The 27,628-nt window shown below is 36.0% G+C and overlaps 1 protein-coding gene across 3 annotated transcripts in view; it reads left to right on the top strand.

Annotated features, from left to right (window-relative positions):
* Positions 1-24,999, top strand: part of AGPS (alkylglycerone phosphate synthase) — a 124,113-nt gene extending 99,114 nt beyond the window's left edge. The window contains exons 18-20 of one of the 3 annotated variants that reach the window (XM_006083078.3): positions 5,337-5,436; positions 7,479-7,536; positions 21,210-24,999. In XM_006083078.3, coding sequence (XP_006083140.1) covers positions 5,337-5,436; positions 7,479-7,536; positions 21,210-21,331 — 280 coding nt within the window. In that variant the 3' untranslated portion in view covers positions 21,332-24,999. Of the gene's footprint in view, positions 1-5,336; positions 5,437-7,478; positions 7,537-9,852; positions 10,192-11,464; positions 13,179-21,209 lie in introns of those variants that run through there. The other 2 variants (XM_023744539.1, XM_014467649.2) reach the window with 2 other exon arrangements.
* The last annotated feature ends 2,629 nt before the right edge of the window (positions 25,000-27,628 follow it).

The following is a 27,628-nucleotide window of genomic DNA, read 5'->3' as shown; positions in this document are numbered from 1 at the left end:
CTACATCACTGGAGCAAGCAAGCCTCCTGCTCGCTTCAGCTGCCTGGCTGCCGGCCGCCATCTTTGTTGGAAGTTAATTTGCATATCGCCCTGATTAGCCAATGGGAAGCGTAGCAGGGTATGGTTAATTATATATATATATAGAGAGAGAGAGAGAGAGAGAGAGAGGGAGAGAGAGAGTGTGTCAGGGAACTATAAGTTACATACACAGGCAACATAGTTCTTCAATAAAGAAAAAGCACTTTAAACATTTTCTCAATTGTTGATTAAATGAATGTGTGTGGAATTAAGGAAAGAGTGGAGCAAAAGATCCAAATGAAGATTAACTCTGCTTTCCAATAGATCTTTCTGCATTAATGGAAATGTTTTGTATCTGCCCTGTCCAGAATGGTTGCCACAGGCACATGTGGCTTTTGAGCTGTTGAAATGTGGTTAATGTGAATGGAACTGAATTTTAAATTTTATTTAATTTCAAATGATTTAAATTTAAAACACGTGTGGCTGGTGTCTTCCATATTGGATATTTATGCCCTGTATTGAGTCATGTTTAACTGAAGATCTTGTTCTCTTTGTTAAATAGCAGCAACCCCGATGAAGGTTTTCTTGAGAAGGGATATTTTGTATTAAATCTTTTGATATTAATTTTCTGTGTAAACACTAGAAGATTAAATATATTTAGATTGAACTGAGCATTTAAATTCTCTAAAATGTTATTGGAATGAGAATAAAGGGAATTTTGGATATTTTGTTTAACTTCCCAAAGACAAGTCCTCATGAAGGCATTTAGTTGTTATTGTCTTAATATTTTGATATAGCATGATAATTTGCATATATTTGCTTTGCAAGACTAGAAATGCTTCTGTACTCTTTAAACTGCTATCTCTTCTGTGACATTTTTTTGTCTTCTCTTTACATCCTCTTATCTTATACTTCCCTACTGCCATATTGTGTTTCTTGGTTCTGCTGTTTCTCTCATTGAAACAGATGTCTTTTAGAATTTGATAAATTGTGCATCTGCTGGGTAAGAAAGTAAAATCCTAACAGGGCATGTAAAAAAAGCACCTTTCTCACATTAACTGTTCATGTAAATCAGGATAGTCTTTTCTGCTTCTGATGCGATAGAGGCTTTGAAGAGCATTTCAGGAAGCAACCAGTCAAATCTGTGTATTAACATGTAGAACATGTGTATTTGGGGTAGAGTCAAAGAAGTGAAACCTAAAAATGTAGGTTTAGAGCTTATTGGCTGGGCATTTGGTATATCTGAAGAAAAGGAAAAGAGAGGGCCTAGTTATGTACAAGGCTTATAGCAAAGCTACTGATGGCGTAGTGACTGATCTTGGAGAGAATCTTCCCAAATAGAGGTGTAAGAATGTACTTGTAAAAAAAATTTGGAGTCATCTTTAAAAATGCAACTTTTGTCTTAAAGTCTAAGAAAAATAAATTTATATTATCAACCCAAGTTGATACAATAAATCCTTAATAATGTGAACAGGTTCTATGACTTTAAGCAAAACGATGTATAATGAAACTAATTTTACCTTAGGCTAATTGATAGAAACAAGAGTTAAGTTCCTACTACATCTCATCAGGCATCTCATCCTATATAATAAAAGCCTAATATGCAAATCGACCAGTCACTATGACATGCACTGACCACCAGGGGGCAGACGCTCAACACAGGAGCTGCCCCCAGCCCGCAGGCCCCAACCAGTGGCAGTGGCGGGGGGTGGGGTGGGCGAGCGGGTGGCGCCAGGCCAGCCAAAGCAGGCCGCCCCTCCTCCCTGATTGCCCCACCTGTCACCCCACAGAGGGAGGGGACAGGCGGTGGCGGTGGGGGTGGGGAGGCTGGGCTGGTGAGCGGGTGGTGCCAGGCCAGCCAAGGTGGGTGCCAGTGGGGGCCCCCCGGTCGCCCTGCAGATCAGCCCTGATAGCTGGCCAGGCCTAGGGACCCTACTTGTGCACAAATTTCATGCACCAGGCCTCTAGTCAATGTTATAACAACATTGAATGAAATGTTGTATGAGCACCTGCTGTACTTTATTGTTCTCTTTACAATCTAGTCCAGTGATGGCGAACCTTTTGAGCTGGGCGTGTCAACATTTTGAAAAACCCTAATTTAACACGTTTCGTACCGCTCAGGAGTTTTCTCATGTTTCGCGCGCCATCTGTTAAGGACCGTTCATGAGTGTTCTCGTTTTTCACTCCCATGGAAAAAGGAGCGAATCTAGATACTTATGTAACTTTTGTTTGGTCCCTCTTCATAGAGGAAAATGTTTTACGCAGTACCATACGTTAAAAAAGTACTAGGAACTTTAATTGTTTAATTGTTTTTGTAAATAAAAATGTTATAATTATTGAAAAACAACACCTAAAGTGCATTATGATGATTTAAATAACGTGCAGTTTGCCCAAAAACGTGCGGTCCCTGGCGTATGTCTTAGAAATTTCTATGCGGTATGCAATGTGTTAACTCTGGTGCCGTGTCACATATAGAAATTTTTTGATATTTGCAACCATAGTAAAACAAAGACTTATATTTTTGATATTTATTTTATATATTTAAATGCCATTTAACAAAGAAAAATCAACCAAAAAAATGAGTTTGCGTGTCACCTCTGACACGCGTGTCATAGGTTTGCCATCACTGACCTAGTCTCTCAGGCCTGTTATTATACTGCTAAAAATAAACCAGGCCTAATAATTCAAAAGTCATTTGTTATCAGTAAAATTTGAAACAGTTAAAATTATAGAATCTATTACTGTATAGCTAAGGAATTTTTATTTTTTGTCTTGTCCAGTGGCAACTTAACAGATTTTATCTCTCCTTTCTCTTTCTGCCCGACCTCTCTATTCAATATCTCTTGAGACTTCTCTTTCCATTATGAAAATATCATTGTGATAAATCACTGCTTATTGAAAGTGATTGGGAAGTAAAGTATCCTGCCTTAGGCTATCTATGACAACACCTAAGTCTTGGTTCTTCAGAAGGTACTCACAAGACATAAGGATATTCATTATGTATTGTAGGTAGATAGAATTGATATACTAGACTGCATTGGCCATATGTCATTAAGTAGCTGATTTTATAGAAATAATCTTTTGAAAGGCTTAAATGCTCAACTTCTGTGATTATCTTATCAAAGTTTAGAATGTGCAAAGTCTAGTTATTTGAATGGTTTTGATAAATAGGAATTTTAAATATAGTTTTTCTAGTTCATACTTGATTAAACTAGCATTTAATAAGAATTTGACTTCAGTTTGATTTGAACTGCTTAATAGTGGACAAGGAGATTATTCTGTGTTGAAAGTAAATGTATGAGGTATATTTTTTAAACTAGATTTTTAAAACTATTTAATAATTAATAATAATAAAGATTAAGAAAGAAAAAATAATTAAAAATAATTATAGATATCATTGAAATTAAAGATCCCAAGGAAAATAATTTAGCTGTAAGGTGCATTTATTGAGTTCATCTCATTTCCGTCTGTTAAAACGTACTTTGTCTACTGGAATAGAAATTCCAGCCCTAAATTTTCTGAAGAAGTTTTATGGAAAGGAATTCCTAGCCAGGGAATCTGACAACTTAAAATACTCCAAAAAGTGTACAGCACAAACACTTTTAGAAATTAAAGAATAGTAGAATGACTGGCAGCCACAGTATCACTTGTCAAGATGATTTTGGAAGCAGTTAGTGTTTAACTTATCTTAAGTGATAGAATTGATCTATTAAAAGGTGTTAGATCTGAGTCACTATCTGAAATGGACCAAAATTGAAGTTTTCTAAAAGGTGTTCCATTATTTCTACTTTGTTTTTCTTTGAAATACTGATCAATCCAGCCCTTTTTTGACTTTAGAAGCCTCTTATCCACTGAAAACTGAACTGTGTAATATTGATCCTGTATTTGTTGGAAGGTGGCAATACTCTGTTAATTTTTAGTTACATTTTCTACTTATTGATGTTAACTATTCTCACGAATGATGTATATTTTACTTTGCTATAAACTAATTTCATTCCTGTTTCCTTGAAGTTTATTTAAATTTGATTATTCGAAATGATAATGCCATCATAGTTAAAATGGTTCTCTAGTTTTTCTTAAACTTTGTAAATCTGGTACTTAAAATGAAAATATTCAAGGGAATATTTTCACTCTTTTTTATGAGAGTGAATTAACACTAGAAGAGAAACACAGCTGGCAAATTGACAGTATTATTGTTAAATAGTTCATTTCTTCTGTTCTGAGGCACCTAATATTTGGCCTAAAAGGCCATTAAAATTTTAGGTTAGATTCTGTTGTATTGTGTAGTAAGAAGAGTATTCCCTCCTCCTGTTAAATTCTTTGTGGGAACTCTGTGAATTGTATTCAGAGATTTGACTATGATTCCCTTAGCTCCCTTTTAATTGCTTCACCTATTTGCATTTTGAAAGCCCAGATATATGTGTGTATGTATATTTATTTACTAGAGGCCCAGTGCATGAATTCATGCACAGGTTGGGTACCTCAGCCTGGCCGGCAATCAGGCCAATCGGGCCATCTTGCCCAGTCTCAATGGGGGCTAGCCGGCCGGGGAGGGACCACAGGAGGGCTCCAGGGCATGTCTGGCCCTCTTGCCCAGTTCTGATTGGCCGGACCCCAGCAGCAAGCTAACCTACCGGTCAGAGCATCTGCCCCCTGGTGGTCAGTGCGCATCATAGCGACTGGTCCAGCGGCTGACCAAACGGTCAAACACTTAGCATGTTACGCTTTTATTATATAGGATATGTGTGTGTGTGTATATACAATTTGTACAATTCAGTTTGTTTTCAGAGTCCTTACAAATTATTAAATGTGAACTTAGCGAAGATGTATTTTTTATCTAGTCTGATTATTTTTGGTATTTGTACATTTCTCTTTATGCCTGGCTTTAAGGTCTCATACTTATTTCTGTTAATTTTGAGGAAGTTTAGAAGACTTACAGTGGATCACAAAGTTCCAGCTAGTTTGTTTTGGGCTGCTTTTAGCTACAATATATTGTTTTTTAAAAAATCGCTTCTAAGGAGGTGGGGTTTTTATTTATTTCAGGCTAATTGGAGAAACATTTACATTGCTTTAAAATTTTTAAATTTTGGGGGGATAATAATCCAGATTTACCAAAAAAAAGTTGTAAAAATAGTACAAATAGTTTCTGTATATCCTTTGTCCAGCCAATCTGAATTTCTTCCGTGGAGTAAGAGTCTGGGTAGAGAATGAGATTATGGCTTAAGCAAATCATTCAGATATCTTGCCTTTAAGTTTCCAGGCATTAAGTCTGATTTCACTCAACTAAAGCCTTGTGATTCTGTCTGTTTGATTTTTAGGGTGACGCAGACTTATGATGCAGGTGCATGTATCTATTTCTACTTTGCCTTTAACTACAGGGGAATAAGTGATCCATTGACTGTGTTTGACCAAACTGAGGTAATTTTGCATACATCAATATAGCTCTTACATTCTTTTATTAATTTTGATAATCTTTGCCATCAATTTATAAATTTTAATTAGACTCTTTGATCATTTGTGGTTTACCTGGTTGATATCCCATAGAAATGAGAAGCATATTTATTGCACTGGTTTGTATACTGAGTCTAATATTAATCTTTTATACATATATTACAATGTTCTAAAATTAATATTCTGTAGCTCGTGATTTTTTTTTATTGTTACTTATAGTACATAATACCAGGTGAAATTAAATAACAACAGAATAGGGGAATCCTTGATATCACTGTGGCAGCCCACTCATCTCCAGATGGTGGCTATTGAGGTCAGCAGCCCTAATGCTTTTGGTCTGTGTTGCTATAATATCCTTATTCTAGGTTTATACTTTGTTTGCTAAAGCTGTATGTAGGCCATTGAGGTTCATTCGCTAGCAGTTTTACTACATTTCTTAAATAGCCTTAAGCCTCTAATTTTTATAAAACCTTCTGTTTGATGGTCAATATTTCTTGTTACAAGTATGCCTAGAGTTTAAGAAACAGACTAGAAAAATGAACTGGGAAGACACTGAGGTTTGTCAAAACCTCAGGTGTCCCAGAGTTTGAACTCTGTTATATGCCTACCAAAGATAAAACTACAAGGTGATTTTCAGTGGACACTTTTAGACCCAAACCATAGATAGGGTTTGGTTGGTTCCTGCCTATGCCTCTCCCCCCAACCAAACTTTTTTGAAGTAAAATTGAAATAAAGTAAATCAAATACAGTTTGATTAATTTTTATGTCTACGTACACCAGTGAAATCGTCATCCCAATAAAAATAATGAACATACCCATCACCCTCAAAAGTTCAAGTCCTTTTCCATCATTTTAACCTTTCAATGTTTTTGTATTGCCCTCTGTCTGGCCAGTGCTCCTTCCCTATAGTACTAAAGAGTGAAATTATTCCTTCCTTCACAGCCCAAATTGCCATTCTTTAAGTGTTACTAATTTTAAGTAGTTATTATTTTATTTAAAATAATTTGTTAGAAGATATAATCTCTTAGAGCATAAATCATACCATATTTATGATTCATTTGAAAAATGCTAAGTGATGAGGGTTCTTATAAATTACTTTGCAACGAGATATTTGCTATCTGTCCCACATGGACCCTTTTCTACCCTGGCCTACCTCCCTGATGGTTTGTACAACCTGAGTAATTCTGAGAGGTTCAAGGCCATGTAGATATTTCACTTTATTGCTATTACATTCTCATGAATTGAATATAATTTCAGTTTCTTTACTCTTTTTTCACCCCGTACTTCAGTGATTCTTTATTGTGCTTTAAGCCTTTATGTTTCTCACCATAGTGCTTTATAAGGAGCCTAGTCAGGACCTAATATGTTGGGAGGATAAAGGAAGGTGGTTTTTTTTGCACCCTTAAATAGCAGTAGGTATGACAAGTAATTTGCCCCATAAGGGCTTTTATGGTTGATTCCTGATAACTTTGTAAGTAATCTTGAGTCTAATGCCCAATGTATGCTATTAGGTCAATAATTTAACTATCTAAGCCTCGTTTTCTTTAACTGTGAAATATGAGTAATTGTAATTATTCCATAAGACTATGATAAAAAATAAATGAGTTATTGTAGGTAAATTGCCTAGTGCTTTTCTGGACATACAATAAGCAGTCAAGAAATGTTAGTTACTATTATTTATTGGTAGAGTGAGATGTTACCAGAGTAGAACCTGGTTTTGTCTGTACAAAACGTTTTTTCATTATTAACAACTTAGTGCTGCAAAATTGATTGTTTTGCCTTTTTTTCTTTTCTAGAATCTGGAAGTGACTATTGCAGATATTTTGACCATTTACTGGAAAAAACTATAAAGCTAGGCTATATATTTTAATTGCTTTAAAAAATGCAGAAAGGATAACGAGGCTTCTGATTTATCATTTCACCCAGAAAATATGTGCCTCCTTTGGGAGTTGGATCTTCCGCTCACTTCAAAGTGTGAAATCTATTTATTGTATTGTTTCCAAATATAGGCAGCTGCTAGAGAGGAAATCCTCGCTAATGGAGGGAGTCTATCGCATCACCACGGAGGTATTTTTTTGTTGTTGTTATTCCTCATGTAAATTTCTGATATTCCTAATGTAAAAAACGTTTGATTTGGTAGAATGCCAGGAGAGTCATAATATAAATAATATGAAAGCACTTGAAATTTCTTGGAAGATTGTGTCTGTCACTGAGGTAGTCTAGGTATGGCAGTAGCCAACAGAAGTTTGATTTGATAAGCCTGCTTAGATATGAACCTAAACAGCCTTCTGAGTTCTCAGGGAACTTCATGTTCGCTAAGACCACCTAGCTTGCCTCACAGATATTTGACCATTGCAGCAAAAGTTTTTAAAGGGAAAGAAATAAAAACAATGTAAGTGTTTTTCAGCTACTATTGAAATGTAACTGGACATCAGTTTATACCATATTTTGAAGAGTTGTTTTTCTGCCCACCCTGAATTCAATAAATTAATCAAGATAGGATGCGAAGAATTTTTTTTAAAAATTTTAATGCTGTTTTGTTAGTTGGTGACCATTGTGGTAAATATTAAATTTTATGAAAGAATTGATCACATCACTAATAAAAATTAGGGTATATCTACCTAAGTACTAGTTTATAAAGGTATATGAGGCAGTTTTTTAAGAGTGAGACAGTGGCTATTCGATCATTAAAATTGTAATTTTTGAAGTTATCCACCTGTCCCCCTTAGTAGAAATTTGTTCTGAGTATATCTCTCAATATAATGTGGTGCTTAGAAAAATAGATATATTTAGGTTTTAAATGTAAAAATATTTTTAGGGAGGAACATAAGGAAAAATAACCACAAATTTAAAAATTTAAATTCTAAATTTAAATTTAAAAATTCAGCTCCTACCCCTGCACTGGATTCTCTATATCCCTCTCTCCCTGTTTGATTTTTCACCATAGCATTTAGCATTATCTAACATTACATTTTTTTCTTAGAAGTAGCTATCTCTTCTGCTTTTTAATATTGTCGTGTGCTTTCCAGATTATAAATATTATTGGTCCATTAGGCAATAGGGTTTCAAAGAATTATACAGTGATTATTTCTCTGAAAAATCTTACAGTCTAGTAAAATAAAATATTGTAACACTCAAAAGGCCACTGATCAAAGCTGGCTGGATTATATCATTACCACTTTACCACAAGGTAAGTTTCCCATTTTCCTTGAAAAGCACTCAAAGAGGTAACTTTAATAAACATGTAAACGCTACAAATGTTGAAACAGTGAAGAGAAGGGAGATAGACTAGGGAAAGGAATTAACATTTATAAAGTTGTAAATATTTGCCAGGTGTTTTGCATAAATCTCCCTTAATTCTGCTTGAAATGCTTATAGAGTAGATACTATTTCTGTCTTTCAAATGAAGAGAGATTAAAACACTTGAGTGTACAGTGTACAGTAATTTGCCCAAAGACCTGAACAATAATTATGAGTGATAGAAGTTGAATTTCAATTCAGGTCCTCATGCTTCAGTGTCCCTGTTCTCTTGCTTAAGAGCCTAAAATAGTGAAAATAGGTAAAAAGCTAAAAAGTGAAATGAACAGCCTTTGAAAAGAGACACAATTTTAAAAGTATAGGAAACAAAATACTAAACATTACTGTTTTTCTTTTAAAATATAAAACCTCTTTGTTTTTTTTTAATTTTGACACTAGTTTACTTGCCCTGCTTTAGATGTTAAAACAAATGAATTAACAATTTTAATTTCCTCATCATAGATATTTTATTGTTTTCTAAGTCCTTGCACATAAGTCAGTTTGACTTTCTGGTTGTTTTTATACTTCCTCATTGTAGGTTTCTAACATGTCGGCAGTAGCAGATAATAAGACAAGTGCAGGTCAGAGCTTGTTAAAATAAAACTCCTTGTATAATTTATGTGCATTTTCAGATTCTAGGCTTATTAGGCCTTTATTTGCTGAAGACTCTCAACTTTGCAGTCAAATGCTCTACCACTGAGCTATACCCCCAAAGACTCTCAACTTTGATGAAATAATTTATTTTTAGAAATTTTTAACTCAAAGGTAGCAAGGTTTTACTGCATATTAATGTATCAAGAAGTTCTGCCTCATTTAAATATAAATCCTTTATTTCTCTCATATTTCTCATATTCAAATTTTCTGTGCAGTCAAAAATATGACTGCATGGAAACAAACTAAACTACCTAGTTTCATCTGTTGCTTAGAAGAAGAAACTAAAACCTGAATACAAAATGTATTTCATATGTGCTGGGAAAATGGAGATGTTTTCGCTTTGCTAGCTTATCTTCTAAACTGCTAAACATCGGAGTGCCCCAGAGCTCAGCCCTGAGCCAGTTTGTTCTGTGTGTTCATTCACTCCCTTAGTGATCACCTCAGGACTTAAAACACCATCTGTATGCTACTGACTCCCAAGTCCCAGAAGGCATCAGCTACCACTGCCACGGGGTTAGTGCAGCAGCATCCTGACTGTGCTTCCACTCTTGCGCCTCTCCTGCTGCTGCTCTTGCTGCCAGAGGGATCTTCTTAAAACTCAGTGTTTCCTCCTCACATTCAGAACAAAATACAAAGTCCTTATCAGAACCTTCAAGGCTATACATGGTGTGTCTTTCTCTCAGTCCTCTTCTCTTATTACCTTTTTCCTCTAGTAGTATTGGCCTTCCTGCTACTCCTCAGACATATCAACCCTTCAAAGCCTTTGCTATTTGTTCCCTCTTCTTCTGATATTCTTTCTCTTGCCCCCCCTGTCCCCCCAGATATTTGCATTCCCCTTCATTTTCATCTCTGAGAAAAATGCCACCATCTTAGAAGTGTCTTCCCTGATCTTTTGCATAGTTTCTGTGCTACTCATTTGAATAAATTCAGTGAGGTTATTAACTTTATCTTGTTCATCACTGTGTTCCCCAGTCTCTAGAACAGTGGCTGTTTTATGTAGTAGATGCTCAATAAATATGTTGAGTGGCTAAATGCTTACAGAATTGAGGAAGTTTTCAAATTATCATATAGCTTTGAATCTTTCATATTAGAATGACATTAGTTTCATTGCTAATTTAGTTTCAAATGTTTAATAATCTGGCTTTGATTGATTATAGGGTCTAATCATGGAAAGGCTCAATTAATCCATAATATTTCTGGGTAAGAGAATTAATAGTCACTCAGTAGAAAAGTAAGGTAAAATAATGTGCTATCTCTACTGTATAACACCAGCATTTTAGTGTTCTTCCATGGGGGCATTATGTATGTAAGATTCCATTCAAACTTGGTCTTAAAACAAATAAAAGTTTGAGAGGTTTATAACCATAGGGGAAAAACAGAGGCTTTGAAATGAAATCTGTATTTGACTCCTGACACTGCACTTAACTAGCTGTGTGACCTTAGGATAATAACTTCTCGGAGCTGAAGTGTTCCCATCTGCAAAACAGGAATAATAGTACCTACATCATAGATTATTGTAAGACTTAAATGTGATAATGTATGTAAAGCATAAGGTGTACTGCATATGGTAGGTGCTTAAAAAACAGTAGTTTCTTAAAAAAGGTAAAATCAATAGTCTCGCCAGCATGACTCAGTGGTTGAATGCTGACCTGTGAACCAGGAGATCACGGTTCAATTCCTGGTCAAGGCACATGCCCAAGTTGTGGGCTCGATCCCTAATGTGGGGCATGCAAGAGGCAGCCGATCAGTGATTCTCTCTTATCATTGATGTTTCTCTCTCCCGCTCCTTCTCTCTCTCTCTCTCTCCTTCCCTCCCTCCCTCCCCTCCTTCCTTTCTGAAATCAATAAAAATATATTTTTTAAAAATTTGTGGGCAGCGTCCTCCCCTCCCCCCAAAAAATGAAAAAGAAAAACTAAAGACCATTAAAGATTTATGTGTTACTCAGCTTGAAATAAAAGGTCTGGGAAGAAAAACTAAAAAAAAATTTTTTCCACCTGGTTATGGAGGTCCCTGCCATCGCCTGCTTCTGCTCCTACTTCTTAGGTGCCACTGGTCAGCAAGCACATGGAGTGCACAATGGACCTGAGCAGACACCTGGACACGGTGACTGCCAAGGTGATTCTGATGCACCCAAGTGACAGCTTCACATCTCACGCTGCCTCCTTTCTTCTGGCCTCGGAGCCAGAGCTCAAAACACAGCTGGTGCACCTCTGTCTATATGTGAGGGGAAATGGTGAGGAAGAGAACAACTCTGGAAGTACGAGAAACCAAAGTTAAGGGTAAAAGTGGAGATTCTTAATGGTGAAGCTCCCAGTGCATTTGATCTGGGGCCAAGATTTCAGTCATTGTGGAAACAGTTTATACCTATGTGCTCCAGCCATATTCAACCCAGATGACTCAATCAGAGAAAACAGTTTGTGGTGTCTGAGGCCAACCATTATTTGTACACTCCCTATCCAACAAAGACACAATGCATGTGAAGTTTGCCTCCCAAAATGTTAAGAGGTACACCAAGTTGGGGAACTCCACATGGTTTGAAAACCTCCTAGATTATGGACCTTTTAGAGATACCCCTGCCTATAGTCAGGATGCTATTCAAGTACATGATGAGAACAACAGCCCTTTCCTTATTATCACCAGCATGATGCAACTCATTAAGGTTTCTCACTGGGATAATATTGCTGCAGAAGCAAATGTGGACTTGAAGCACACCGGGCTGTACTTGGGGCCTTTTCCACACTATGATGACCAGAGATAGCCAGAGAGTGGTTTATCCTCCATTCGTTCTTTTAAGACCATCCTCCCTGCTGATGCCCAGGATGTTATTACCAGGATGAGATTGGCATTGTTTTCGTTAGCCACGTCCTTATTTTGGATGACTCCATGGAGATAGAAATATAGCCTTGCTTCCCTCTTTTGTTGGGTGAAAGACCCATTACATTGATGACTACAACCTCTCAAGCTATGATTTGGAGTATGCATTGAAGATGAGGTTTGTGGACCAGCTACTTTATGAGCAAGCGATAGATTTTCTGACTGTGGAGATTATGCCCAAAGGAATATCCAAGTTGACAGTCCTTAAGAAATCAGCCGTGTCCCAGATGAACTGTACTACACCTACTTGGGCACATTTGGCTGCCCTGTGATTGTTGCCTACAAGAAAAATCTGGTAAAACAGAACATCCGGGACATCATAGTACACACATTCAACAAGGTGCTCATGTTGCAGGAGCCCCTGCTGGTGGTGCCATTTCTGCCTCTTGTTCTTCACAATCAGGAGCTACATCAGACTGCTTTTCCATCACAAGGGACCCGACCAAAGAAGCCAGGATGAAGGTGGCCTGCGTCACAGAGCAGGTCTTAACCATGGTCAATAAGAGAATAGGTCTCTACCGGTACATTGACGGGACTATCAGTAAGTATAAATGATCCCTCAACAGTGGCAAGAAGAGCCTGGAGATGGAATACAAGGCCTTGACCCATGAGATTGCTCTGCCACAGTCCAGGCCTAAGACAGTGCTCTGACCTGTGCAACCATGTAAAAGAAATGCAGAAACTGGATACCCAGGTCAAGGAGCTGGTGCTGAAGTCAGTGATGGAAGGTAAGCAGCTGGTGGCTGGCAAGCTCAAGAAAGAGAAGCTCATCTCGGAAAAGCGACAGGAGTTGGTCACTAACATCAGTCAGATCTTGGATGCTCTGTAGCCCCTGCCAGCTGTCCCCAGGGTGGGCCAAGATGTTGTGTTTACAGATGGCGGGTGTGTGTGTGTGGGGGGGGGGTGGTGATAGTGGTAAACATCGAGGCCAGTGAATGCTGGCATCTGTATTTTGCAAAAGGCCTTCAAAGAAGAGAAGCCAGGCTCTGTCTCAGGCAACACAAGAAGCCTCGTTTCTGTCCCTAAAGTGTTTTAAAAGAAAACACCAAAAACTTGAATTGCATTAAAAATAAAATATCTGTGTTTTGAACAAAGAAATTGTCAGTATTTGATTCGTTTTGTTTTGTTCTGAAGGCTGTGTATTCTTTCAAGCCTGTAAGCTCCATGTTTTATGCTCTTCTAATTCCTGATGTTTGGGTGTTTTGTGAGTGAGTGCGTACTTTTTAAAACGTGTAGCCAAAAGAAATCAAGAACTGTGGGGAAAATGTTTTTTATATAATATTATATCAGTTTAAGGTGTAAAATATAGTGATTAGACATTTATATAACTTACAAAGTGTTCACCCCAGTAAGTCTAGTATATGGTTTGTATTCTTAAACCCTCCCCCTAACCACTGAGGAAGGGGTTACAGTTTATTTGAAAAAGTTCCAAATTCAAGGGATATGATTCAACAATTGTCTTAACATATTTTTATCCATAAACTGCAGTTGGTCTCACTCTATAGGAAGTTCTGTTAAAATCTGTTTGAAAGAAATAATTTCCTTCACACTATTGACTGCAAAATTTGGCATAGAAAAAATATCTATTTTCATAAATGCTTTTCTGGTTAAAGTTAATCATCTAATTTGTAAATTTCAAATATCCTGTGCTATTCAGTATAGATTCATAAAGCAGAAACCTTTTTATATAAATTTTAAAGAGTGGGTTTAATTGTCCTGCTAAACTTAATAATAGAGATTTTGAGAGATTACTTATGTATTAAAAAGATTTTCCTTTATTTGCATCCTGAACTTAAAACTCAAGTTTACCTCATAGTAGCATCTTTATTTACTGACCTTCAGGCAGAGTCGTGACACTCTCAGTACCATTTTTGAGTTCAAGAGCAGGAGGGCTGGGGGTTGTGAGAATATTGATGCAATTTCTCTTAGAAGGTTTGGCCTGTAATTGTGATTAATAACAGTTGCTTTCACTATCTGGAAACAGACAGGCTGGTTTGTCTGCCTACAATCATGCTGTGATAAATGGGGCTATTTTAACTCTGGTTTTGTGTATCAAAGAAAACAGATGTAGTCTGGAACTGGAGGCTATAGGAAATATAAAGCCTGCTTAACTTAATCTTCATAGTGCTTGTTTTTGTAACTGACGAGCTGGTCAGTTTAAACAGCAGAGTTTATGTCAGCCACATATTTAATTTCAATTTATGACTTAAGTTTTTAAGTTGTTCATTTGCTAAAAATTAAACCTAAGTCCTTGTCGGGAAGTAAAAAGCCTTGATTACATTTTATCAGTCTTAGTTTAAATATTGGTGTCTTTACCTAACCAGAATTATTTACTGCTGTTCAGAGGATAATTATGGAGCATCTGCTTTTAGCTATTTTGTGTAATCTTAATAAAATCCAATAGTATCAGAAACTTTAAAAGTAAAAAGAGACTGTTCAAAAGAATGAGCAAAAGTTCAGTTCTGAGGCCATTTGTTAAAAACCTGTATTGTGAAATAAAAGACATACAGATTGGAAAGGAAGAAATAAAACTGTTGCTATTTATAGATGATATGTTTGTTTTCATAGAAAATCTCAAAGAATCTACAAAAAATGCTCAGCAAGATTGCAAAATACAAGAGTACACACAAAAACCACATTTCTACATATTAACAAACATACGGAAACTGAAATTTAAAATACCATTTGCAATACCATTTACAGTTGCTTCAAAGAAAATGAAATAGTCACAAATCTAACAAAATATATACATACTTAGGCATAAATCTCACCAAATAAACACAAGATCTGTATTCTGGAAATTATAGAGTGCTAATGAAAAAAATCAAAGAAGATATAAATATATGGAGAGACTATATTCCTGGATTGGTAGAAAACTGGACATAGTAAAGATATCCATTCTCCCCAGATTGATCTGTCTGTTTAATGCAATTCCTACCAAAATTTCAGCAGTGTTTTTAGTAGATATAGACAAGATTATTCTAACATTTACATAATAAGGCAAAGGAATTAGACCGCTAAACAATTTTGAAAAAAAAAAAAAAGAATAAAAGGCACAGGAATCAATATACCTGATTTCAAGACATAGCTACTAGTACAGTAATCAAGACTATGTGGTATTGGAGGAAAGACACATTGATCAATGGAACAGAATAGAGAACCTAGAAATAGAACCACGCAATTATGTCCAAGTGTTGACAAAAGTACAAAAGCATATATTCAACAAATGGTGCTGGAACAATTGAACATCTATAGGCAACAACAACAACAAGAACCTTGACCTCATACCAAAATTAGCTCAAAATAGATAATGGACTTAAATGTAAAACATAAAATAAAACTTTTTAAAAAAACACAGGAGAAAATCTTTAGGATCTAGAGTGAGGCAGAGTTCATAAACTGCTAACCAAAAGTACAATTCATTAAAGGAAAATTTGATAAATTGGATCTTATCAAAATTAAAAATGTTTGCTCTGTGAAGGACTCTGTTAAGAAGATGTAAAAATAAGCTTCAGAGTGGGAGAAAATATGTGCAAACACATATCCAACGCAATACCTATATCTATAATATATAAAGAACTCTCAGAACTCAATAGTAAGATGCAAACACCCACCAGAACGCTAAAATTAAAAAATAGTGACAATATCAAATGCTGGGAAGATGTGGAGAAACTAGATCAATCATGCATTGCTGATAGTAATGTAAAGTGGCACAACCATTCTGTAAACAGTTTGCCAGTTTCTTATAAAATCAAACATGCAACTGCCATTCTACCCAACAGTTTCACTCTTGGGAATTTATATCAGAGAAGTGAAAACTTATGTCCACAACAAAAACCTGTACATGAATATTCAGAGCAGCTTTACTAATAATAGCCCCAAACAGCCCAGATGCCTTCATCTAGTACAGTAGTCCCCCTTTTCCACAGCTTCACTTTCCACAGTTTCAGTTACCTAAGGTCATTGATGGTCTGAAAATATTAGATGGAAAATTCCAGAAATAAACAACTTATAAGTTCTAAATGGTAGGCTCTTCTGTGTAGCATGATGCTCCATCCTGGCCAGGATGTGGATCCACACTATATATACTACCTGCCCATTAGTCACTTAACCATCTTAGTTATCAGATAGAGTAGACTGTGATGGTATCACAATGCTTGTGTTCAAGTAACCTTTATTTTACTTAAAAATGACCCTAAAGTGCAAGAGTAGTGATGCTGGCAACCCAGATATGCCAAAGAGAAGCCATAAAGTGTTTCCTTTAAATGAAACAGTGTGTAGGTATAGAGAAAAACATAGTATACATAGCGTTTGGTACTACCCATGGTTTCAGGTTTCCATTGGGGATCTGTATCAAGGGTAAGGGGAGACTACTGTAAATGGCTAAATAGTGGTATGTCCGTACCATGGAATACTACTCAGCAATAAGAAGAAATACGCTATAGATAACTGTGGTGCATCGGGACAATGCTCCAATCAACGCTCCAACCAACCAGGGCTGACATTTTAAATATTTAATAAGAGAAAAATATTATCAGATATTAATTGCTTTGTTAACATAGTATTCATGAATTTGTCATCTTGTCAAACATGACTTTTAAGTATCCTTAAGCATTAGACTCATGAATAGTCATAATCCCATTTCATACGCCTTTAAAGGCTGGGTGTTAGCATCTCTCATTTGGCTAACATTTAGCATGTACCTCCACCAAAATCAAATGCACAAAATGTGCTTTGCACAAACAAATGGACAACTAAGTCCTCTTTTTAGGTTGAGACCTGTGACCCCTCTGAAGAAACATTATCACTTTTAAGATAGGACTATAGCATAGTTCCTGCTAAGTCTTCAGGCCCTTAGAACACAAAGAGTAGTTCTAGATAATTTTTGATGGCTTGGCTACACATAACACCTTCACTACCCACTCCACTCCCACCTTACATACACATATTTGTTCCTTCTTTTATGCTGTTAATCATACCACAAAATGCATTATTTCTTGGAGATGTTAGCATCCAAAAAGGATTGTTGAGCCTCTGATTTTAGTATCCCCAAAAACTTCGTCTTTTCTGTTCCAAAAATAAGTACTTAAAAATGTATTGTATATTGTGGAAGAACACAAAATGCTTGTTTTATACAGTCTGTACATTATCAGAAATTAAATGATAAAAAAGTGAACTCCACTTTTAATTTAAGCAGATAAAGGATTTCCCCCATTTATTTTCTATTTTGTTTAGTATTGGGCTGGCTTATGTTTTTTATATCTTTAAAATGCTTGTACGACTCTTAAGTGCCTGATTTAAGTACTTTGGGAATTATATATTTAAAATAATTATGAGCTGTGGAATACAGGATCCCTATCTTGTTTACAGAGGTGGTGGAATTGGCTTTCTGTAGCTCCAGTGTTGACTCTCAGGCTAGGTTTATACTTCTAGAAAATCAGAAGTTAAAGGAATATAATTGAGTCAGTGTTGTGAATATCCTACATCAGATAATACTGGTCTGCAAAGAGCATTAAGCTTCATGTGATCTGAATGTACACATGCCTTTTCATGGGTAACTATACATACAAGGAATGTTTCAGTCCTGAGGGACCTATTTTTGCTATTTTTATTAATCTACTAGAGGCCTGGTGCACAGATTTGTGCACCAGTGGGGTCCCTCAGCCTGGCCTGCACCCTCTCGCAATCCGGGGCCCCTCGGTGGATGCTGGACTGCCAGTTTCGGCACGATTTCTGTAGGCCAGGCCGAGGGACCCCACTGGTGCATGAATCTGTGTACCGGGCCTCTAGTAAGATCTTTGGTTAATCTCTTCCCACCCTTCCACCTAACCCAGGGGTGGCAAACTTTTTGACTCGAGGGCCACAATGGGTTCTTAAACTGGACCGGAGGGCCGGAACAAAAGCATGGATGGAGTGTTTGTGTGAACTAATATAAATTCAAAGTAAACATCATTACATAAAAGGGTATGGTCTTTTTTTTTTAAGTTTTATTCATTTAAAACGGGCCGGATCCGGCCCGCGGGCCGTAGTTTGCCCACGGCTGACCTAACCCCTTCCCTCGGAAATTCATCAGTCTGTTCTATGTTTCCATGCCTGTGGCTTCCGCTCCTGCATTGAGCATCTGCCCCTGATGGTCAGTGCACATCATAGCTACCAGCCTGTTAGCCAGTCGCTTAGGCTTTTATATATAGAGATTATCCCTTCTTCCAATATGACATGCTACATAAAGGACAGAGTATCATTTCTATGTCTGAAAATGAGCTCTACAAATGTTTAAGAAGCTACTATAGAGTTGTGCACAAGTGTGTTCATGTGTCCAGATCAGTATAGTCAGCTAATTTCTAAATGCCTTGCAGTACAAATAAAGATTGTACAAATGGCATAATTATTATTGTTGGTTAGCTCTAGAATAAAAATCCTCTACTTTGAAGTATGATCCCTCTTTTGGATTAGAGCCTTTGCTGTTTTGTTGTTGTTGTTTTAATTTATTAACTCATCTGAGCCAGAGAAGGTTCTCTAGAATTTTATAAAGACTATTTCCAGTAATTGTCTTACTACAAAGAATCATTGAACGTTTTTACTTAAATTGTATTTTTAGGACACTTAATCCTACATTGTAGTAGACTTAATTGTTAAGCAAAACTAAAAAGATTCCTAGTCCCTTTAATTGCATAAGCCATGGTTTCTGATCTCAGTTCAAATTCTATTATCATTGACAGAAGACGCTCACAGACCTCTGCCATGAAGGGGTTAAATTCTTTTATTAAATATGTTTATGAGGGGCTACAGCTATGCTGACTGTACTGCCTTTTTATAAACTTTCTAGTCCACTAATCAAATGTATGTTAGATTGATTATTGTAAAAGTATAAACCATAGAAAATTTGACAAGATAGATGTGTAAATTATCCTTCTGACAGAACTAATGATGCACTCCAAGCACCTTCTGTTTTCCAGCGCTTGGTGAGCGACTTCATTAAATATGCAATGGCTGTTGGGTGGCTTCTCAAATGATGGTTCAGTTCCTTGTGGAATTGCATTATTACTAGAGGTGTAAAACCAGGCAGACAAGCTAGCTGTTGGGCATCCTGCTGAGGTTCTAATGTGCTCCATCTTGTTGGAGCAGTTGTTTGCAGTCTTTTCAGGACAATTAGATCCATAACCACAGGACACATTCAGTGAAACTATATTACAGATAACAGTGGAGACTGGCAGTGACTGCTTTCACCCCTCTGCTGAGCTGCCTCAGTGTGGGGAGCGTATAATAATGCTACTTCTGCCACTCACAGAGTAGTTGCTTTTTTTTTTTAATCCCTTGGAGCAAATCTGGAAATAACTGATTTGTAACTTTTTTTAAGTTATTAAAATCAGAGGGTATTTGAGGTGAAAAAGACTATAGATTTTAATCCCTTTGCAGATGAGAAAACTGAGGCTGAAGTCCCTTTGGGAGATAGTAGGAGGACCCAATAGGACATCTTTTAGGTAGTAGAGATTACATGAATAGGAATTTGTACTGTTTGGTTTCTAATGTTAGAGCTCTTTTAAACAAAAATTTTCTTTTTTGAATTTAAGATTTTTTTCCTTCTGTACCTCCTTTTATCCCATCTTAACACCAGCAATGCTTTTTTATTTCTAGAAGCTAAGTAGAAATATTTTGCTTTCTGAGGATATCAAGTTATTTGTTGTTTTAATGACACTTTGATGGTTTCCTGGAGAACTGGGCACAAAAGATGCTTTGAATTGAGCTTGAAATGGCATTAAGGTTTCCAAAAGGCAGATGCTATGGTGTGTCACTGTAGCCTGATAAATGGGAGTGCATTTTAGAATGACAGGCTGAATACTTTAATGAAGAAAGGTTTCCCGTTTCTGTTGGCCAATTAAATCACTGTTAATGACTTTGGATCAGTAATGAACATTTTTGGAAAATGACCATTTGAATTCAGTTATTATAATAATATATTTGAAAAGTGCTAGCCACAAATAGTCCTATCCGTAAATTAAAAGATTTATTCATTTCACCATAGATAAGTCAGCAGATTGCTTTGCTTTTTAAAGCAAATTGACATTTCAGAATTATTTTACAGATTTAGTACAAATCCTTTCTTATAAAAGTTGTACTTAGAAAGGTTATGTTTTTTATGGAATACCTTTTAAAAGATGATTTATGCTGCTAGCCATTATATTATTTCATTATTCTCAGAAAAAAATTAGACCAAGAACAAAGAAGGGGAGCATTATCCAGTAGGTAAAAGCAAAAGACTAAATTTAAAATGGGTTAGATGTTTGATTTACTTAGTGCCTAAAGAAATCGCTAATTTGGGGAAAAAATGGGAAAAAGTAAACATGCATATTTATTTAATAATATGGAAATAAAATGCAAATGGAAAAGCTTCATAACCAGATTGTTTTTCCTTAAAACCCAGGGTTCAAATTTTCTTAAAAATTTTAAAGCTTTTGTTCTCCTTGAAATATTATGAATATGTAGTCTGTCATTTTTGCTATATTATACCCAACAGATTCATCTGAATGTGATGTTTTTCTTGAGTTAACTTCATTTTCTCTGAAACTTTGGCTGTTTTGGTTTTTAAGACAGGAGGTTGGTTCTTTTGAAATGCATTTTTTTCTCATTTTGTTATTTGTAAAATGGGCCATAATTTCAGTTCAAGCTTTCTTCATCTTCATTTCATAGTTTACAGAAAAAGGAGACACTGTGGAGCACAGGCCTCCCCTGGGAATACATTGGGCTTAATGAGCTTGATAGTCTGGTGGGCTCAATAAATCAAATAAAGCAAAACATTTCTCATTTTTGAATAAAAGCATTTATCACACAGTGTTTGTTCATTCGTGGTCACAAGATTGATCGGTTCCCAGCATCACAGTGTATATTGAAGCATTTTTTATTTTGTTTTTTTCAGTGGGCAAGTTACGGAAGCAATGGCTAAAAGAAAGTATCTCTGATGTCGGCTTTGGGATGCTGAAGTCTGTCAAGGAATATGTGGACCCCAATAACATCTTTGGAAACAGAAACCTTTTATAAATCCATTACTGTTGTTATGAAAAAATGTCACTTTTTTTTAAAGTCTTCAACTATGGTTATGCCAGTAATCATATATATCATGGACTATATTTTGGCTACATTTGTTTGTTGGTTTAACATAAGTTTGTTTCATTCTGTAATTTGTTTTGTTTCTGCATTTGTGGATTGACAGATGGTATTCCTAAGTCTCTCTCATTTGGTTATCATTTCAGATTTTAGTAAGGCAGCACAAGTCTGCCAGTTGTTATGTCAGAGGAAGATGCTGCCAGCTGTTTTGTATTGATGTTTCTTCTTAACAAAGGCAGATTTTAGTGTTATCTATTGCTTACCTAGCCTCTTTTTAAAAACAACATATCTGGGAAGCAGATATCTTAGGAAGAATTCCACTGAGGAGTGATGCACATGTATGGTTGAGTGCATTCTAGTGTGAATAGGCCATTAAGGGAGGATACTCGTGAAACAAATTTGGCAGTCTGTTACTTGGGATGCTCTCAGTTCTGTAAGGTGCTTGGTCTACCCTTTCTTTTTAATTAGTATACAATTATAAAACTTTAAATCATCAATATACAAATTATTCTGTTTGGGGACGTGTTTTTGTTCTCCATATTTCTGTTTCTACTGAAGTATGAGTTGTATTTGTATCACTGAGATAACCTATTGTTATATCTTATTTCATTCATAATATGTTTTATAAGAAAAGCTGACTTATTGCTCATTGTATGTGAAGAATAGGTTTACCATGAAATGAATGCCTTTAATCAGCTTAGAATCCTAATGTTTGTAATTTCACATTCCTGTTGCTGAGATGCAGAAGCTGCAACAGGAAAGAAGGAAGACTCCTTGCATTTAATATCTCCAGTTCGAGGAATTGTTTGGCTAAAGAAACACAGTTATCATTTAGCTATTGAATATGAAAGCCTCAAAAGTTTCAATGATAAATCTGTTTTTTTTCCAATTAACCCAAACAACATGATACATTTTCATGTAAAAGTAAAGTTTCAGTTTAGTTTTTAATAATGGTTTGCCTTTTTTGAATTACTGGTTTAACCTAAATTTTAAAAAGCTAATGTTTTAATACACATAGCATAATCAAAAATTTGAAATATCATATTTCTTAAATAATAGGACATTAATCACATTTAGCAAACATTTTTACATTCAAATCTGGATATTAAAATACATGAAATGATTACTTTGAATCACTGTCAAAGTTCATGATTCACATTTTGAGATGGATTCTTTTCTTAATGCAATACCTAACTTTTGATAATTTTTTAAAATTAATATTTGGTCAGATAATGTAGGTCAAAATGCAGATGAGCCTGTAAAAGGACACACTGTCTGTCTATGTAGCAACAGCTCCAGAGTATTTTTGGGCAGTTTGATACATTTTATATCTGAAGTAGCCTTAACCAGAAAAGTAAAAATTGACAAAATGGTATTTTTAAGACTTCAAGATGATAAATAATTTTTAATTAATAAAATTGGCCTCAAACTAATCTGTAAGCAAATAAAAATTAAATATTACTTTAACAACAAAAACAAAATATTGGTATATTTGAAGCTGCCTCTCTACATTGGTGACTTATTTTTAAGTATAAAATTTCCAGCAGATCTGTGCTTAAAGCCCTTAATGTTTGAAATAGTTGGATACTTGATGAGGAAATTACATTTTATTTGCCTCTAGAATTATAATAAAATATCAGCTTTATAAAATGCATCTATTCATGAAGGTGATTTCTCTAATTGGTAATCAAAATGTAAAATTTAATATACTAATATCTCACTGGAGTGTATACATGTTTGTGAGTAATTTTTTTTAAATAAAACTTACAGATTCATAAGCAGATCAATTTTTTTTTTGCATGTGATTGTTATAGCATTCTTTCCCAGGGAGTTCAGATTTCAACAACCTCAGAAATTCTGTATTTGATATTAGGAAACTATAAATGCAACACCTGGAATTGTTGTATTCACTATTCTACATGAACCTTGTGGAAATCAGTGATTGATGTCTTTGTTTTCCTTCTCCCATGTTTGCAGAACGCCCCAGTCGATTTTATAGTGATGACCACGTTTTGTAGTTGGGATCATTTTGAAACACAGGAGCACTCATCAGTGCAGTTTCACTCTGATTTAGTAAATCAGAAAACCTCCCACTTTCATACCCAGCTCTGAGAGGTGCCACTGCATATACTTACGTGTGTGGAGAGCTAAGTTCTTGACTTCAAGAAGCACTTAAACCTTGCCTCGTATTTCTGAAATATCTGAAAATGGCCTCATAAAAGTTAAAGCCTGGAGAACATTGTGAGGCTTCCTAACTCATTTTGAATGAGTTTATTTAAAATTTTAAATTCGGTATTTGGTTTTCAGTACCACATAACACTGGCTTGTCTTAGTCATATTTCTAACATTTTATTTGATTGATACCACATTTGGATTGGGGTTTTAGTGGGAATGGGTACTTGCTGCTAGTGAGAAATGACATTGAATACTAAAGACTCAATATGAACAGGCTTTATTGACCCTTAGAGTAACTTGCCTTAATGTTTGGTGCAATTTACAGTACATAAGTGAATTTAGTCCTGTGCGGAGTTACTTGAACTTTTTTAGTTTAGTAAGAATTGTAAAAGCCACAAGTTTATTGTACCCAGCATATTACTACAAAGAGGAGGATTAAATTCTTTCCTCTTATGAGGAATTGAGTTTTCTTCCTAAATGCTTACATTATTATGTATAGTACAGTTACTTAAAAGTTATTTATGAAGCTGGAAGCCTTCTGTATTTTGGAAAACAAATGTAACGGGTGAGCGTCCATCAGTGTGTACCCTATGCCAGATACAGATGGCTCCGAGGAAACCTCTTTTGCAGATTATTCCCAGTAACTGCGAAGTCCTAGCTTGCGTTTTTTAAAATGCCTTTGTGCATGCTGGCTCCAGAGATTTTCCTTTGTTTTATTCTTTTGTAACTACAACTTCTTACCCATTGCTGAGCAGGGAAGCTTTGTAGTCCCAAGCTGAAGCGTGTAATCTTGGCTGTTCAAATGGGGCTGGGTTTGCCGAGCATCTATTCTACATAAATGTGGAACACAAATGGTTATGTATTAGGAATTGATTCACAAACCGCATGTGCTGGTGCTTGCGGCAGCCAAAATGGAAGACTGTGGAAAACGTATGTACATTTTAAGAAACACTGAGACAGGAACTAAAGACAGCTTTAATAGTTTTTTGTTTACCACTGAATATTTGGCAACTTTGATTTTAATTAGGGCGTAGCTCATGGTGGGGATAAAAGCCAAAAGTAGCAAGTGCCAGTGAGGATTGAGAATCCAGAATCGCCTTTGGCTTCATAAGTTATAGACGCTTCGCTTTGCCCAAGGCTTCCTGTTCCCAAATGAGCCACGTGACAGTATATTCATTAAATTTTTATTTATAAATTTCAATTTCCTAAAAGAGAAACAACACATACTTTGATGCTAAAATTCAGAAAGCATAAAAGATTTTTTATTGAAATACAGTGTCTGACATGGAGGATGTGAATTACTCAGCTTTTGCTTCTTAAGCCAAACAGTGTTTGTCTTTAGTATGAAATTTAACTGTAAAAACTACTTGTAATGTCAACAGATTGTAGAAACTTATATTATTAATAAAATGGACCTGGGTCTGAGAGTTTTCTTTCTTCAACGGGAGTGCAAAGCTGTTTGTTGTTCTGTATGCATATGGGTTTTCCTTCTAGGTTTACTTTTTCATCTTCATATTTTCACTGATTTCACTAATTTTGAAAACAAAATTAATTTTTATCATTTTATTAATGAAGCATAATCAAGTGCAACCTAAATATAACTAAATCCCTTTCTATTTATGGCTGAGTATATTGTTAGGTAGGTTTTATCTCTAATTCTTTTTTAGATCAGTGTTATATTCCTAGGAGGTTGTTAGTCTCCAGTGAATCTGAAGCATTCCCCATTTGAATCTTGGAAGATTCACAAAGAATGAGCACTCTAGAACGATAATGAAAAACATTATCATTAGGAACATTTTTCAGAGACTGAACTTCCAAAGTTAAGAGAGAAAAGGGAAAAAAAAAGTTTTAGTGTGGATTTCTAAGTAGTACATAATGCTTTTTTTAAAAAAATCCTCACCTAAGGATATGTTTACTGATTTTAGAGAGGAGGGTGGAGGGAGAAACATGGATGTGAGAGACACAGCAATTGATTGAACCCACAACCTAGGTATATACTTCAGCTGGGAATCAAACCCGCAACTGAGGTACATGCCATACCAGGAATGGAACCCGTGACCTTTCAGTGTATGGGATGATGCTCCAACCAACTGAGCCACCCGGTCAGGGTCATGTATGCTTGTGTTTAAGGCTTAATATTGGCAGTGTTTTTCAACATCAGCTCCCTATGAAACATTTGTTTAACCCTTCAAATAGTCTTGTTCACATACACAAAGGACATGAAATGCTTATACTGGTGTTCAATTTCTATAAATAATTATCTTTTGACCTACTTAAAGAATATCCCCAAAAGATCACAGTGCCTTGTTGAGATTTTTTTTTTCTTCATGAAATAGCCATTATTTAAAATGAGTGGGAGAGAGTCTTTAAAAGACAGAGATTGTTTAGCAGTTCAGGGCTCTTCCTCTTTAAGAACATGTCAGGAATTAAGTACTGGTATGTAGAAACACTGAAAATTCTTTCCACAGTGCTTTGGATCACCCGTTCTAGCATATTTAATTGTATGGTGCATCTGTACTCCCACATCTATTCAGTTGATGGGGTTTATATGTATTTTCAGTTTTATATTTTCATTTCTACTGCTCCAAATTAGTAGCCCTCAGATGTGGCTTGGTGAGTGTGACATATTTAGTTCCTGAGAGACCCACATCATGCTCTTTGATGTTTGCTTACACAGCTCCCTGAGGAGCAAGCGTGTGTGTGTGTGTGTGTGTGTGTGTGTGTGTGTGTGTGTGTGTAGGGGGTGTGTGTCCTATTTTTTATGTTGTGTTAGTCCTTTTTTTGTGTGATAGTGCCTTCAGAATAATGAATATTTATGTTCCTGGACAATGATAAATCTTACAAGAAATATGTGTAGCTTATATTTCTTATTTTTTGTCCTTTTTTGCTAAGCCTATGAAATTCTTTGGCTCTGATGCAACTTGACTTGAATAATTATCTTATCCTGAGTCTTCCTCCAAGGCAGTACCTATTCTTCCTACTGCCAGTACTGTAGTAATCTTTTTGGAACTACATGTGGATAAACACTTGTATGTAAGCCATTATACTGCTGTAACTAATGCATACAAACAATTCTTCTCTTTACGTTTATAGTCTAAAAGTGGGTATGTAGTGGGAAGAGAAATTCCAACATAGCTTTGTCAATTCAGACTGAGCCATACTGTTTTCCACAAGGGCTCCACACATAGTCTATCTACTGTGCTTCCAGTGTATGTTTGCATTCTCCTTTTATTGCTTTTCCTAGACTGTACTGTTCTATAAGCAAATGCCCATGTGTGATTTTTAAAATGTGCTGGGGAGAAATAAAATAATACCTAAACCACTCATTGTTACAGGAATTGTTGCTTATTTCATGTTGATTCCATTTAACTGTTGTTGACAGCATCATGCTGAGTCAGAGAATAAATAGGATACAGTCTGGACTCATGAGTAGCCTCTCCAGTAGTGAAGCACGTGTGCACAGACAGATGCTGATTTTGTCCCTGCCCATGGCTCCCACACTGGAGGGAAGGTTGTAGCTGTCTAGGCTGTGGAATGACTGAGAATTAGACCTATTGAATCCATTTTAGTTGACAAATTTCAATAATCACTTGCCACACTAAGATTTTAGCTCTTAATATTTAGTTAAAGAAAGCAATTTTCTACCTAGCTTATGTAAGTAAGTTCAGACTGAATGAACCTTAAAAATCATCTCATCCCGTTTTTCCCCCCAAAACATAAAAATTATTTTCTAACCTCCCCCATCCTCCAGGCCATAAACAATAACCAGTCTTCCTGAACATTTGTGACCAAATGGGAATTTACTGCCTTTCCAGGAAGCCTTTTCCAACTTCTGAAATCTTCAGGTATTAAGAGGTTTTGTTTTAATTTACTGCAGTCTGTCTCCTTTTATCCATTAGTGTGAGTTAGGTCTTCTTTTGTCATAAAGAATTGTCCAATTGCTCTACTGAAGGGCAGCTCTTCAGGTATTTAAAGACAGCTCATGTTCCCCCAGTCCCCTGCCAAGTCTTGTTCCTGTCAGTTCTAGATCCTTCACCACCCGAATCTCTCTTTCTA

This window comes from Myotis lucifugus, unplaced genomic scaffold (assembly GCF_000147115.1).
Source record: "Myotis lucifugus unplaced genomic scaffold, Myoluc2.0 scaffold_5, whole genome shotgun sequence".
Lineage (NCBI taxonomy): Eukaryota > Metazoa > Chordata > Mammalia > Chiroptera > Vespertilionidae > Myotis > Myotis lucifugus.
Note: the sequence above shows the minus strand (reverse complement) of the source record. Positions and strands in the feature narration are given on the sequence as shown.